The 16,690-nt window shown below is 40.2% G+C and overlaps 1 protein-coding gene and 1 non-coding gene across 2 annotated transcripts; one reads left to right on the top strand and one right to left on the bottom strand.

Annotated features, from left to right (window-relative positions):
* The first annotated feature begins 312 nt into the window (after nucleotides 1-312).
* Nucleotides 313-387, top strand: TRNAI-GAU. The gene has a single exon. It is a non-coding gene; the product is annotated as a tRNA-Ile (tRNA).
* A 9,974-nt stretch (nucleotides 388-10,361) lies between these two features.
* On the bottom strand, nucleotides 10,362-12,310 carry GPR75 (G protein-coupled receptor 75). Its single transcript, XM_008582597.1, has one exon. It carries the CDS (start codon nucleotides 12,121-12,123, stop codon nucleotides 10,504-10,506), a length of 1,620 nt encoding a protein of 539 aa, XP_008580819.1. The 5' UTR covers nucleotides 12,124-12,310; the 3' UTR covers nucleotides 10,362-10,503.
* Between the last annotated feature and the right edge of the window lie 4,380 nt (nucleotides 12,311-16,690).

Raw genomic sequence — 16,690 nt, 5'->3', positions numbered from 1 at the left:
CTCTGGCAGTTAGTAGGCCTTGGGCTGGAGGAGGAGCATGTGACTGGGAATGAAAATAATGAACTTTATTTTTTTTAAAGATGACCGGTAAGGGGATCTCAATCCTTGACTTGGTGTTGTCAGCACCACGCTCTCCCCAGTGAGCCAACCGGCCATCCCTATATGGGATCCGAACCCGTGGCCTTGGTGTTATCAGCACCACACTCTCCTGAATGAGTCACGGGCAGGCCCAAAATAATGAACTTTTTAATGCTGAAAAAAACTTTACGCTCCACTTTGAGAAAATGTACGTAAAAGTTAATTTCCAGAGCTGACTGGTTAGCTCAGTTGGTTAGAGCATGGTGCTGATAACACCAAGGTCAAGGGTTCGGATCCCCATACCAGCCACCCACCTCAAAAAAGAAAATTAATTTCCAAAGCAAAAATGAAGAATTAGAAGTTTTACTTTCAATGTTGATGGAGTAGTTCATATTGGACCCACCTTCCTGCAGATCACTATGGATAAAACACAAGAGGCTGAAAAAAGCAACCAAGGCAGCAAAAACTGGAAGGGAATTGACATTTTAAGGAAACCCAATGCACTGGGTAGGTTTCCCACTTTATGGCTTTCAACCTGCAGACAGGGCCTAGTTAGAGCTGCATCTAGACTAAAACTGGCGTAGAATCCTGCAGTTTTATAGTTAAGAAATCAGAGGACAGAGTTCAGGGCAACTAGAAAAATAGCAGCTGGAACATAAGGGAGAAAATCCTGGCAAGGAGATAATTCAGAGAAAAAGCCCTCAAATATGCATGTAAATTCTGCCCAGTTCCTTAGCAGACATCTGAACTACTTATGCACTAGGGCCACTCCAAGAAACCCAGCTAAGGCTAAAGAACTGAACAGAGATTTCAGTGGCTGCTCACTGCAGGGAGAACAGGATTTGAAGTTTGAACTCAGCTAAATAAACTGCCTGCTAGATTGGGGGTTACTAAACAGAACTTAACAGCCAAATACATCCATAAACCTTGATTGGATCCTGAATTTTAAAATATAAATATGTAAACAATGTTTTTGGAACAACTGAGGGAAACTGAATATGGAACATGTTGATTTTCTTAGATGTGATATTGATTTGTAGTTATACAGAAAAATGTTCCCGTACTTGGGAGAGGCATGTTGAAGAATTTAGGAGTAAAGTGTACTTTCAGACGTTTGGAAAAAGTGAAATGAGTGTGTATCATAAAGAAAGAGATAAAGCAAGTGTGGAAGATATTGATGAGTCTATGTGAGCCGATGAATCCAAATGAGGGGCGTATGGGTGTTCATTCTAATGTTATTTCAATTGGTGGTGTTTGAAATTATTCAAAAATTTAAAAAATAATTTAAAAAGAAAAGAATAGAAAACATCAGAGTACAGAGTGTATTGCATTTAGTAAGAGTATTATTTTATGAAACTTATGTATGTGTGGATGAACTGAGTTATGTTAAAAAATGTACTTATTATGGTGTATTATGGTCAAAAAAGCTGAGAAACACTGCATCACTACTACTTACTAGGTGCAGGACCTGAGTCAGGCTACATAACTTCTCTAGACCTTGATTTCCTTAAATGTAAAATGGGAAATGATTATAGGACCCACCTCATAATGTAAGGTACAGAGTGACGCCTCCCTCGATGGATATAGATGATATTAGTAGCAGTAGTATTAAATGGAGCAGTTTGGCTGAGAGGTTGATGGTAATAATAACTCTATGACTTAGTTAAAAATAAACATTTCAGCTTCAGAATCCCCTCCAAAATAAAAAGCTTCTTAAAAGCATCAACAAGCTAATAAGAGAGTAACAAATTAGAAGACAAAAATTTAAAAGAAATCAAGAACTCCAAGAGGTAAATGAAGGATGGTAGATACTTTTGCTCTGATGGCATCTGCCAAACTTAGATAAATTGAGGTTCATTTTTGATGACCTCTCCCTCCTCTTAAAAGGAGACCCACTCCCCATAAAACTGGGACCTCAAGAACGACATCCTTAGGGTAAGGGTAAACAAGAAGTAAACCTACCCCACTGCACTCTACCCCACATACAGGGGACCTCAAGAAAAGTTGTCTTAGAAGTTAACAGAGAAATGGAAACAATTATACCTTATAGGTTGTAACCACAAGCCTTATAGATAAGCAGCCCATGTACTCACATCACCTAGGCAGTTCAAAAAAACTTCAAGCCCAGTTTACAGTAGTCCTGAACTGGTAATACACTTAGGCATCTGAAAGAAGCAAATGCAAGTTCTTCATGGAGAAATTTACCTTCATCTAAGCCAGTGTTCTCCACCAGGGGTGAGAATTTCCACCAAAAAACTTTCAAAGAAAATTAGCAGCTCACAGTAAAAATAAACAAAGCATGAGGGAAACAAGACACCATGAAGGAAGACCAGCAAAAATAACAGGCAAGACACCTATTAAAAGAAAGATCATCAAGGGCTCCCGTGGCTCACTCTGGAGAGTGCGGCGCTGGGAACGCTGAGGCCGCGGGTTCGGATCCTGCATAGGATGGCCGGTGCGTGAGCGCAGTGCGGGCAACACCAAGCCAAGGGTTACGATTCCCTTACCGTTCAAAAAAAAAAAAAAAAGATCATCAAGCTTGGCTGGTTGGCTCATTTGGTTAGAGTGCTGCCTTGTAACACCAAGGTCAAGGGATTGTTTCCCCGAGCTGGCCAGCCCTGTTGGACTTAAATCCCAAGATAACTAAAAAGACACATAGCACATTAAACACTGCAAAACACCAAAGACCAAAAAATAAAAGGAGCTGGGGGGTGAAGTGGGGTGGAAAGATGATATTCAAATAAGTAGCATGTAGTTTAACAGCTGAATTTGTAATAGCAACAATGAAATAATACCTTTAATATACTAAAAGATAAAATAAAGAATTCTTTACTTAGAAAAAAAAAGTCTTTTAAGAATGAGGGCAAAATAAAAATGTTTCCAGAAAACAGAAACAGATAATTCACTAACAAAAAGGTAAATTAAAATAAAGGGGGAAGAAGTAACATTAAAATAGAGGGGGAAGGGTAACATTAAAAGAAATTCTTCATTCTGCCCAGCCACCAAAAAAACAAAAACAAACAACAAAAAAGAAATTCTAAACGATATACTTAAGGCAGAAAGAAATTGATCCCGGGCCGGCCCGTGGCTCACTCGGGAGAGTGCGGTGCTGATAACACCAAGGCCACGGGTTCGGATCCTATATAGGGATGGCTGGTTGGCTCACTAGCTGAGCAAGGTGTTGACAACACCAAGTCAAGGGTTAAGATCCCCTTACCTGTCATCTTTTTAAAAAAAAAAAAGAAAGAAAGAAATTGATCCCAAATTAAGGTTTGAGATGCAAGAAGGAATGGTGAGCAAGAAATGTGGTAAATATATGGGCAAATATAAATGAATATTGAGTATATAAAATAATAACTATAATGTCTTCTCATGTTAAAAATAAAAATAAGGGCCGGCCCGTGGCTCACTCAGGAGAGTGTGGTGCTGATAACACCAAGGCCACGGGTTCGGATCCCATATAGGGATGGCCGGTTGGCTCACTGGGTGAGCGTGGTGCTGACAACACCAAGTCAAGGGTTAAGATCCCCTTACCGGTCATCTTTAAAAAAAAAAAAAAAAAATAGAATGTATATCTTTCATATCAGAGGAAGGGAAAATGAAATAAGACAAATATTGTTTAGTCCAAAAAGTGCAAGAAAGATGAGAGAAAAAAGCATGGAAGAGACATGAAAAAAAGAATGAAAACATAAGATAGATTTATAGAACCCGGTGGGGTGGGGGAGATGGATGATGGATGGATGGATGAATAACTAGAACTTAAGGCCATGAAATTTGCTTGTGACGCTAGTTCTGGTTTCATATTACAAGATTATATGTGGGATTCTTGTTTATGTTATCTTTCAAATAGTATTACTCTAATATTAGTTTCATCGTTGACACTGTTTGATGTTTAGTAGACTTATTTTTATTCCAAGTAACTGTAGGGTTTTTGTGTGTATATCATTGTTAATTTTTTATTAAACTGAGATGAGGGAATGCCTCAGCACTTCTATTTCATTGAGAGTTTGTTGCTTTTTTTTTTTTAAAGATGACTGGTAAGCGGATCTTAACCCTTGGCTTGGTGTTGTCAGCACCACGCTCTCCCATGTGAGCTAACCGGCCATCCCTATATTGGGATCTGAACCCGTGGCCTTGGTGTTATCAGCACCGCACTCTCCCAAGTGAGCCATGGGCTGGCCCCCATTGAGAGTTTTTTTGAGGTCTATTAATATGATCATTTTTTCTCTATAATTCTACTAAAATATAAAAAAAAGCTTATTTGCTGTGAGGTATAAAATTGTATATATACCTAAATATTAATTCTATCTTCTAATTATGTTCTTTAAATGGTCTATGTTATTATTTTTGTCTTTTTGATCCATCCTAGACTTAGTTGGGTGTTAAAATCTCCCACTGCGGGGCCGGCTGGTTAGCTCAGTTGGTTAGAACACAGTATTGTAACCAACGTGACGGGTTCTGATCCCTGAACTGGACGGCTGCCACAAAATTACTTTTGTCTTTTTGATCCATCCTAGACTTAGTTGGGTGTTAAAATCTCCCACTGCGGGGCCGGCTGGTTAGCTCAGTTGGTTAGAGCACAGTATTGTAACCAACGTGACGGGTTCTGATCCCTGAACTGGACGGCTGCCACAAAATTAAAAATAAAAAAATAAAATCTCCCACTTTGTGTTTCTGTCCATTTCTTCTTGTATTTCTAACAGATTTCACGCATTTTGTTGTTTTTGACATGTCTGATTTTGTTAAGCCTCTGCTCTCAGTCTTACCGTGATCTTCCATCCTGTGCATAATAAAAATTTAAAACACTAGTGAAATGCTACAAAAGGCCCTACATTATCTGGCTCCTGGCTACCTCATTTCCTGCCACTCTTCACCTAGCTCACTCTTCTCTCTTTGCCTATCTCCATAAACATGCTGAAATGTGTTCTCCCTATGTAAAAACAACATGTGTATCTCCCTATGTAAAAACAACACCCCCCAACACTTTCTCTGCCGTTATTGCTTGATTTTTCTTCCTAGCACATAGCACAACTTGAAGATTACATATTTGTCTATCTGCTTATCTCGTCTTCCTCAGCATCATGTGTCACGGGAGTAGGAACTTCGTCTCTTGTGTTCACCAATGTATCTCAAGTTCCTGCCACGTAGTATGAGGGTACTTCAAGAAGTTCGTGGAAAAACGGAATTAAAAGATAATCTGAATCTTTCCTTGAACTTTTTGAAGACTCTTCACATTCAACAAATATCTGTTGAATGAATGAACACCTGTTATCGTTTTATTATTTGGCTGTTCCTCTTATCAGTATTAGCTATCTTCTATCGTGTGGCTTTTGCTTTCAGTTCTACTCTGATGTTAATGTTGCTGCCCTCTTCTCTTCTCTTTATTCATGGAGGTTTGTCTACTTTTGCCTGTCTCTTAATTTTTACTGTTTATTCTAAGTAACAATTTTGTATATATTTTTTGGCTTTTTTTTTTTTTAGTTCAAGGATTTTTGTCTTGTATAAATGACATTAATTAAACATTTCCATTTATTTTATTTTTTCTGTGGCTGACCAGTAAGGGGATCTGAACTGTTGACCCTGGTGTCATCAGCACCACGCTCTCCCAAGTGAGCTAACTGGCCATCCCTCCATTTATTTTCTTACTGTTTTTATTTCTGTAATCCTACTTATGTTTCCTCAATTTTGTTTTCTTCGTACTTCATTACCTTCACTATTTTATACAATTTACTTATTTTCTCAGACTGCATGATATACTGGCTAAGGGCAAAGAAATAGGAAACAGGGAGCAGAGGAAGGAAGGTATAAAATGCCAACCACAGCTTCCTGACCAGTTAAAGAGGCAAGCAAGCATAGATTCTACTTTATCCAGGGTTGAGTGTGTGTGCGCGTGCGTGTGCGCGTGTGTACAAAACATTTCAACCAATTTCCTCTCTTTTACCCATTTTCCCTGCTACTTTATATAAAATGTGTTTGTTGGTAGCAAACTTTATAATTTAGTTCTTAGGTCACAGAATACCAAGTTGGGATTTCTGACTGAACTAGAAGAATAATGAACATCATTGAGAAAGAGTGATCGATCAGACTTTACATCTTTCTTCTGGAGGAAAGTAAGCATATTTTTGTTTAAATGAGAGAAGTTGCATTATTTCAAAAGGGAGAATGGTGGTGTTGCTATTGCTGTTGTTTCGAAGTAAAGCTAGAGGTGTGTATATAAGTGTTGAGTACCAAGAAGGTGGATCATTGTGGACAGAGTGGATTGGAACCCAGTATCTGTTCAGAACCTCCTTTTAGTATACCTTCTTAGTGTAAAACTGCACTTGCCTGATTCCCCTGAAGCTAGAAGCAAATTAGGTTCCACCTGATAAATGCAAGGTGCCAAATATTTTCTGCAGCAGTATTTTGATGCTCAGCCACTTGTTTTATAAGTTGTCAAAAGGGTCAGTTGTGGAGGTAGTGCCAGTAGCAGCAGCTTCCTGATCCCCTGTTGACAACTTCATCAGTATTCCCTTGAAGTCAAAAGTCCAGGGAAAGCTTCCTGACTCTCCCTTGTTGCTTGTACCAGAAGAAGTAGCATTTCTGGCTGGTTAGGCTGGTAGTGTTTATTGTGGAATATTTCCTAAAGACCCATCATAGAGCCCTGACCATCTAATAATTTTGTAGACATCTAATTTCCTATTTTAAATCCTTTCCTACATATATTGTTTTCTGATTTTTAAAACTGAACCCTGATTGATAAACTAAAAATTCCAAAATTTCATATCTTTTTCCAGGTTAATTTCATTTTAAAGAAGTTGTTGAAATGTTCATTTATCTGTCTTTCCACTGGGCAAGAAAGTTAGTTTAATAATTAACCTTTGGAATTAACAATTCTTGGTTAGTTTGAGCATATATGATACAAAATGTGGTCATCAAACAAGCTATTTCATTTCTTAAGGAAAATGATTCTTTCTGGGGTTCGACACATTGTTATCCGTTATACAAAGATGATCATTGCTATGCTCTGGTGATTTTTAAATGATTGGACAGGAAAGTCATCATACTGCAATTCAATGCTCAGAAATGTTAGAATTTTCAATACTTTTATTTTCCAAACATTATTTCAAAAGAACAATAAAAGCATCAGAAATACAAATCTGGCCTAATGGTTAACATAAAAACAATCATTATAAAATGTTTTAAATACATCACATACCTTGCATCACAGTAAAGCATAAAGAGAACTAATTAATGTACCCTGCTAATTAATCATATTCAACTGAATTCTCATTACTTTTAGTTCTCATTTTAGCCCTTATGAAGAGACAAGTTGTGTATGTCTATCCACACCTATATCATCACAATGTAGTTATAAAGATATATATAACTTATGAAAAGACAAGTTATATATTTATCTGTATCTATATATCTATATCTACATATACATATAGATATACATATAGATATAGTTATGGGGGCTACAAATCTAGCCCACTATGTATTTCATGCAAGTTAAACCAATAATTTCTTGATAAGCATAAAGAGACTATATGCACATGCTTAGTTTTCTTTATGCTATAATTTTTACCTCCCAAAGATGGGCCCCATATGCTGGTCAAATCATCTCAAACTCAAAGGTCACAAAGGAAACCTGGTATTTTAAATTTTACAAATAAAAGTGCCTTTTCATTTAACCTTTTATTAAATCACATTTGAAATGCCTGGCTAAAAAAAAGAAATATGGGGCCGGCCCGTGGCTCACTCGGCAGAGTGCAGTGCTGATAACACCAAGGCCATGGGTTCGGATCCCACATAGGGATGGACGGTTGGCTCACTGGGTGAGCGTGGTGCTGACAACACCAAGTCAAGGGTTAAGATCCCCTTACCGGTCATCTTTTAAAAAAAAAAAAAAAGAAAGAAATATGTACTTAAAAAGTGTGAGGGGCCTGCCCGGTGGTGCACTGCTACAGTGCGCCGCTTGGGAGCGCGGCGACGCTCCCGCCGAGGGTTCAGATCCCACATACAGACCGGCCACTCACTGGCTGAGCGAGGTGCGGGCGCAACACCGAGGGTTGCGATCCCGTTGCTGGTCCCGGTCCGGTCCGGGAGCGACACTGAGGGTTGCGATCCATTGCCGGTCACGAAAAAAGACAAAAAGGAAAAAAAAAAAGTATGAAATATCTCCTTGATTAATGTTATTAATTATAAAGCTGTTTGGCATATTGGAATAAATACCAGGTTTGAATTAAGACAAAAGCCTAATTCCTAATTTGCCACAATTCTTCAAATGATCTTGGGAGAGGATATCAGAATTCTTAATTCTTTGTTAAAAACAGGTAATATACTAGCCTATCTCATGGCTAAATGAAAAGTGTCATAGTAAAAAGTATAAAAGCACAATTGAAATAGGTAATTGTGACTTCCAAAAATAGTATTCAATTACAAAAAAAAAAAAGTGAGAATGGATATTTTCCGTTCTGTTATAAAATTTAATAGCAAAAATAAAGAAAGGGCAAGAAGGGAGTGAAGGGGGGAGTGATGGAGGAGGTAGGTAAGTCGCTTAGTCCTAAAACGTGAATGTAAAAACAAAATAAAACCTATACCTCATATTTAAATCTCAGAAAATAGAAATGACTCATCAATATGGGAAGATACAAGTTGTTAGACAAGGCTAAGCAGAGTCCTAGCTGAGTATCTACTGTCTTCTCAATGCTTCTCTGGAAACAGTCTGGGGGAGTGCACTATAAATCAAGTGCCTTTCATCCAAAAAACAAGGTACCTTCTAGTCTGCAATAGTAATTCTTGAATATAACACCTTATAAAGATAGGTTCTGTATCTTGATGCTCATCTTGTGTGTGCCTAACAGCTAGAGTTCCAAAATTCTAATGAGTTCAAATACTGTGTAATGAAAATATTTTTACATAAAAGTATGACTTCACAGTTGTTATGCTAGGAATCACAAAGTACATAATTAAAACTAGCTTAAGGTATAGAAATCCTTCAGCTACTTTTCCCTACTGCCCATTTCAAGTTTAAGATTAATGGGAGAGAAATAAAAGTCTGAAAACAGTTTATGAAAAGTTTTCTACCATAATAATATATAAATAAAGTCAAAAAGAAGTTATTTCTAAATAGTCATTTGGATACTGTCAGGTGGGTAATAAACTCTTCTCACACAGAGGGAAAACATAGAACACTCTCAATCTCATCTCCAGGCCTTGTTAAACAATAATAAAGATTGCCTAACGCAGGACAAGTAGCCCACACTGCTTCCCTCATAACAACACCCTGCCTAAGATGACCACAGTAGCGCCTACTCTCCAAGGAATACTGCACCTCTACTATAGATTCAATCCTCTTCACTAGGATTCTTGGATAAGATCATTCTGAGAAAGAATAATTAATCCACCTTTAACAAGCAAAAACATCTTTCTTTTTAAAAAAACTATATTGCTACTCAATTGACACAAAATGCCTATAATAAGAAATGGCAATAATCATAATACTATATTCTGAGTCCATTTCCTTATGGAAAGAAAGTACGTAATGCCTGTGCGAACATTTTTGGTAACGACAGAGTTACAGGTAATATATTTGATTTTCTGCTTTAACAATATATTATTTATTCAAGTCAACCTGCTACCAAAAAAAGTGTATCAACACTTCTAAAATCAAACTTTATAATTCAATTAATAAAAATAACACCTCAGCAAAGATCATACCTTCATATTCTTTTAAAAAGTCCAACCAAGGGCCGGCCCGTGGCTCACTCGGGAGAGTGCGGTGCTGATAACACCAAGGCCCCGGGTTCGGATCCCATATAGGGATGGACGGTTCGCTCACCGGCTGAGCGTGGTGCTGACACCACCAAGTCAAGGGTTAAGATCCCCTTACCGATCATCTTTTTTAAAAAAATTAAAATAAAAAATAAATAAATAAAAAGTCCAACCAATATATACTTTGAAGACCCATAACACTGACTCAAATGATCACAATTAGTTGGTTTTCTACTTTCACGTAGTAGCATAATCATTCTTGGCATCTCTGTAAAGGTTTAGTATACAAGATTGGGGCACAGGTCAGTGTAAAAATCTAAATAATAAACTTTTATATCAAATCTTAAAGTGTCAAGACAACTACATAGCAAACCAATAGATACAGTTCGGATCCCCTTAACAGCCACCTGCCACACACACACACACACACACACACACACAAAAAGAGATATTAACACTTCAGACAAAAGAAAATCATAACTGCCAACTCTCTAGCTGGATCTTTAAGAAAAAAGATATTAACACTTCAGACAAAAGAAAATCATAACTGCCAACTCTCTAGCTGGATCTTTAAGTTTTGATCTCCACTGATTTCAAAAAGTTTTTTAAAAAATCAATTAGTATCAGAAACAAAAACCATTGACACAAGATTCTGTAGCCTCCACGACTTCAGACAGAGGAGACTGGAATCTGCTTGACTGAAGTGCTGTCATATTCCTGCATTAAATCAGTGGTGGTATAATGCATGGCAATATATGAATTGGCAAATCCAAAAGAGTTTACTGGCTGTAAGTTTTGTGGGCTGCTCTCCTCTTGGGAGGGACTGCTGTTATAGATGCTATAGTACGGTTCAATCCGAGTGTTGATGGGGGTTGAGCTGCTTTGACCACAGTGTTGATGTCCAGCAGAGATCTTGGGACTTACCACACTTTCCTTTGAATGACTTGGGCCACAAGCCTGGTCCACAAATTTCTTCTGAGGCTTTGGAGACAACATGTAGGCAGAGTTTGTTTCATGATGGGAGGATTTGTTTCTGTTGATTTCGAGGTTCCCTTTTCCCATGGCTCGAAGTCGAGTCTTCTGTTTGCAGCAGAAAAAACCCAGGCCTACATATTGGAGGCACCAGAGCACTTTCCTTCTAAGCCCTGCACTGTTCCGAGAATATATAAAAGGATTTAGTCCTGACTTGAGAAATATAAGGGTAAATCCAAACAGTTCAAACTGGTAAAGGATGAAGCTCCCATTGCTGGACAGAACCACCTGTACCAAGGAAATCCCCAGTGGAAGACAGCATACCAGGACCGACAGCACAATGACCACACAGGTGACCACGGCTTTGGAATCCTTAGCGGTGGAGAGGTTGATGGCTGACACCAGCTGGAGTCTGCTGGCTGCAAGGGTTGGCAGCTGGTTGGGACTCTTGGTGTATCCATGGGTCTGAACGTGCTGCAGTTTGTTGTAATTTTGGTTCCTATAAAGAGCCGGCATGGTACGTTGGATGGGATCTCGACCTCCCTTCACAGGGGCCCCCATGAAAGTCTGTGGTCTGGAAGCATCAACTGTGATTACAGGGGGGCACTTTCTGACTTGAGCATTTTTCCGCAGGGTCTGAGCAATCATAATGTAAGAGACAGAGACCACAGCAACACAAAACGTGAAGTCGACCACATAGAGAGACAGAATGGCTTTCCCTTCTCCAGCCATCAGACTGGACATGGGAAGACAGAGATGGGATTTGTTGGTTTTCATGGTAGCCAATGTGGCAAGGGAGAAACTGGTGGCCCAGAGAAGCAGAGTGAGGAGCAAGGTGCAGGGAAAGGAGGCCGTGCGATTAGGCTGCTTCCCCAACACCATTCGGAGCCGGTGTAGAGCAATCACCGCCACCATCTTGAGGGACATGATGATGAAGCCTGAACTGGTGAGATGGAAGGTGAAGCAGAAAGCATCCGGGATACTGCTGGCTGAGCTGGAGAATAACACGAAGGTGAACATGGGGGCCGTCACCCCACAAATGAAGAGGTCACAGAAGGACAGGTTCAGGATCATGAAATCAAAGTTGGTTCTGAATTTCCTGAAGGCTGGATCAAAGAAGGACAAGAAGACAATGAAGTTGCCATAAGAGCCCAGGCAGAAGATGAGTGCGAGCAGAAAAGTGCAGGTCACCAAAGTGGCGGTGTGGATGAGATCCTGAAGGTCCTCCTGGAGAGAGGTGCCGTTTCCTCCCTGCTGGTGAGGTACGGGTAGCAAGGTGGCATTGGGGGCATCCTGAAGGTGGTCTGTTGAGTTCATCTTCAGAGAGAAACGTCTCTTCCTTCTGTTCCCCAAAAATGCTCACTGGGAAGGGAGTCAGGGTCTCAACTCACAGATGAGCGACATGTGACAAAAGGGGCCCAAGGCAGATAAGCCTGTACACAAAAATGCAAACCCAGAAACAGAAAGGGATTAATGGAGAAACAGGAAGGAATTAGTACAGTGATCTTATTATTTTTCACAAAAGCACAAGAAAATTTCAGCTCTGACCTGGTGCACAGAAAGCATTTCTCCTCACAAAGCCCAACTAATTTTTAGTTTTTCGACACAGTGGTTTTCAAACAAGTTTAAGTATCACCTGGAGAGCAGATTCCTGGGTCTGACCCCTTGAGATTCTGATTGAGGGTGTGCAGGTGTTACTCACAGAAACATTTCCGTGCCAGGCACAGGAGATATACAAGGACATAATAACCTCTTTGCTAAAGAGATCACAATCTAGTTGGAGGAGATCAACCTGTGTAATTACGGCCTAATGTGGTTAAAGGGTGCTATGGAAGCACAGAGGAGGGGAACCTAATCCAACCTGGGAGGGGGCTGGAAAAGGATAAAGGGAGCTTTGGTGAGTAGGAGCTAGCTGGGTGAAAGTGAGGGGCAGGGAGTAGGACAGACAGGCTGTGAGGATGCGGGTAGGTTTTTACAGCAGAGGGACTGAGGCAAGAAACAGCATTTGCTTGAAAAATAAGCAGGAGGGTACTGATGCATAACGTGGCCCTTTGCATAATTCCCACAAATTGTTAACAAATCCTATTACTTTCCCTTGGAAGAATCCTTTTATTTCCTGGTATTTATAATTTCTTTTCACCACTTGAGATTTCTTAGCCAACTGCATATCTTTTGGGTGTGTGTGTGTGTGTGTGTGTGTGTCTGGCCAGTAACAAAGGGTGCCAGAAATATATTGGAAATTTATAAGGTGTGAAATACCACTTTGCAAACTCTTTAAACTGCTGTATAAATGTGAATTACCATTATTCCAACAGGAATATCCTCGTGGTAAAGAAGGAGGTATGCACTCATTCCTGCATTCATTCACTCAGTTTATGTTAACTATACGCATACTATGTGCCAGCATCATGCTAGGGGCCAAGGGCACAAAGACAGTCGACTAAGACATGGCCTCTACTTTAAAAGAATAACATAAACTTGTGCCTTCTTTCCCTTTTTAACCTTTTTCTTCCCTCTATTTTGCAATAAGATATAATGTACTCTCACACAAATCTATGTTGTCCCAAACCTCAAAGCCCTGTGTGGCCTGGTGCCCATCCTGCTCCCAAAGATGTTTCCACTGGGACAGACCAAGTTGTTCCTTGGAAATGGTACTATGCTCTTGACAACCAAAAAGCATTTGCTTTAATCCAACATGTTATGAATAACCAATGGCATTGGGGAGGTCCAGGGTTGATGTTCAGAATAATTAACCACAAGCTGAAGCTGGAATCCAGGGGCCTCCTACTGTTAACCCTTTAGTTGCTAGATTAAGGGGACACAGAGAAATGTGCCGGGTCACTGGGGAACTACCAGGGGGCTCCAAGCAGCAGCTATGGACTACCCAATATGGAAGTCTCCTAGAATTTAACAACAGGTACAGCCATGCCACTGAGTACAAGACAAAATATCACTCCTGGGAGATCATATAACTAACTGGTATCCTTCATCAAGGAAGAAGATAACCTCTTCTATATTCTTAATGGTCACGTAGTGTGGATTATAACAATATGGTCAATTTCTTCATTGGAATGTGAGATCAACTTTCCTGTACTCTCCTTTAAAAAAAATAATAATGGATAGCTCTTACTGTTTCCACTGAAAGACTGTATACCCGTTTCTGAAACTTTTAATACCTATGTAGTGAAAAAGATAACTTTTTACTGTTTTTTTAAAAATTGCTAATTGATCGGGGTCAATTTATGAAAACAGAAGTGGAAGAGAAAACCCAATTTAAGGAAGCAGGAAGAGCAGAGAGGTGATACTAGTGTCTATAGCAATGCCTCCCCATGGCCCCCCAAAGGGTTTCCTCTTCAGAGAAATGAAGAGGGGTGAAGAGGGATGCAGCAATTTGATCTGGGGAAATCAGAAGGATGAAGAGTTTGGAATTATGGTGCTAAGAGACACAAAGAGTGAGTGGATAATAATGAAGAAGTGGGATAACAGAAACTAAGACGATCCCAGGTTAGAAGATATTTGGGAAGGGGGTTGTCTAGGGGAAAATGAGATGATGAGGCACTAACATTAGTCAAGGAAAGAGGCAGGAGGAAAAAGGATGATTTGGAGGAGCTCAGAAGTAACTTTTACCTTTTGTACAGTTACGTTTTTCAATAAATTTTAAATTTTTCAATACATTTTTTTTAAAAAGAAAAATTCCAGGTCAGGAAATAATAATGGCAATATAATTTCAGTATCATTACATTAATTTTACCAAGTGCTTATGCTGTGTCAGGCACTGTTCTCAGTGCACCACATTATTAACTTATTGAAGCCTCACAACAACCCTGAAGTAGCTAGTATAACAACTTCATTTTGCAGGTGAAGAAACTGAGTCAGCGAGAGATCACTTAAAGTGGTAGAGCATGGATCTGAACCTCAGCAGGTGCTCTTCAAAGCCCACACTCTTCACCAAGCTTAACAGAACAGCAAATGAATCAAGGGAGGGATCCCCAGGTCAGAAGATAATTACAGTCGCTATAGTTTTGGGGGAGGTTATCACATGCTAGGCAATTACACTAGAGGTTTTACGTAAGTTATCAAACTTTATTTCATTCTCACAATAATCCTATGAAGTAGGTACTGCAATCCTTTTCTAACTAAAAGTTCCTGGAACCAAGATTCTAATATATCTCTATTAATATATATACAGGTTGAATATCCCTAATCCAGAAACCCAAAATCCAAAATGCTCCAAAATCTGAAACTTTTTGAGTGCTGATATGACACTCAAAAGAAATGCTCATTGGAGCATTTTGGATTTTGGATTTCCAGATTATGGATGCTTAACTGGTAAGTATAATGCAAATATTCCAAAATATGGAAAAAAAAAAAACAAAAAAAAAAAACTGAAGTCCAAAACACTTCTGGTCCCAAGCATTTCGCATAAGGGATACTTAACCTATACATCTATCTACCTATCTGTATAGAGACAGATACAAACACACACACACACACACAGTTCTGTATACCTTTATGGCAAGCCTCATAATTACAGTTCCAGTATAAAGTAATTATAAATCACTCCAATTGGGATTATTAGGAAGAAAAAAAAAAGGAATCAGGGTCTGGGAAGAGAAAAGGGAGGATAAGCAGAAAACAGAAGATTTTGGCAGAGAAACTTTTGGAGCAATAAAGGGAATGGGGGGGGAACTAAACCCAGGTTTTGGTACCAACTCCTGGAACTTTAAGAGAGAGGCTGAGATCATAACTTAAAATGAAGTTATGATGGCTGAAATATACAACAGTGATTTGGAGAGGGGAGTAAATTAAAACCTACTTGTTACTCCTCGGTAGTAAATAAGTGTTACCACAGTTATTATCCATGCAAGCATACAAGCTGCTCTTTATCTCTGGGACCATACGTAGGTCCTGAAAGATGTGATAAAAGTCATAAAATCAGAAAGATTTTAAGTTGGAACACCAATCTTAAGTATGCATATTAGCCACAGTAAGACAAAATGAATTCACATGCATCTTGTTACAACTGAGGAGGGACACTGAAGTAAGTAGTAAGAAAGGAATAGGAAATGAAAATTTATTGTACAGTGGCAATGATTTCTCAACACGTGCGAAGAGCCTCTATTAATCTAGTGAGCTGTTTCAATTATTAGCAAATATTAAAACATTTTCTACGAGCTTTTACAAGTCAATTCGTGACCTGGATTTTTCCAATCCATTTATTTCCTCATGATGCCTCGAGTTCCTCCAGGGCAGGCACTTTCAGAGCCTTATCCTCACAGAGAGCAAGGAAAACGTCAGGGAGGTTAGCTGACTCGCCTGAGGTCACTAATCTAATTTCAAAGCCCCGGCTCTTGGCTCTTTCTAGTTGAACTACTCATACCTCTTGAGGCCCAAAGTAGCTGCAGCCCAGGGGTCGGGTAGGGAAGACCCGGGCCATTTGATGGGAGGGGTGGGAGGCCGTGGAGCCGGCCTGCTTGAGCACAGAGTGGGAAGGGTTCAGCCAGGGAGTGGAGTGGGAGACTAGCGGGAGGGACGTCGACCCCTGGGCAGGCACTGGCCATGGTTCCCCAAAGTAAAGAGTCCTCCTTACTAGGCGAGCCTGGGAAGCCTGTAAAGGAATCGGCAGAGGGTTGCGGGGTGAGGGCTCAGCCTGGGCAGGGGCGGTGAGTGGGGGTCCACAGGCCCGGCAGAGCCTGGGAGCCGGCAAGGTCGGGCGAGACGGCCTCCCCGCAGGACGCGCCAGGAGCGCAGGTGCGCGGCGGCGGGCCTGGCTCAGCACGGCGGCGCTCCGCGCTAACCCGCCAGCCTCCCCGGCCCGGTGGGGCCGTGCTCCTCCTGGGGCCCGCGGCTTCTCACCTGCCGGGTGGCCGCAGCGCCGCGCCTC

The sequence above is a fragment of the Galeopterus variegatus genome, unplaced genomic scaffold, assembly GCF_000696425.1.
Source record: "Galeopterus variegatus unplaced genomic scaffold, G_variegatus-3.0.2 Scaffold2678, whole genome shotgun sequence".
Lineage (NCBI taxonomy): Eukaryota > Metazoa > Chordata > Mammalia > Dermoptera > Cynocephalidae > Galeopterus > Galeopterus variegatus.
The sequence above is the reverse complement of the archived record's forward strand: the minus strand, read 5'-3'. Positions and strand labels throughout refer to the sequence as shown.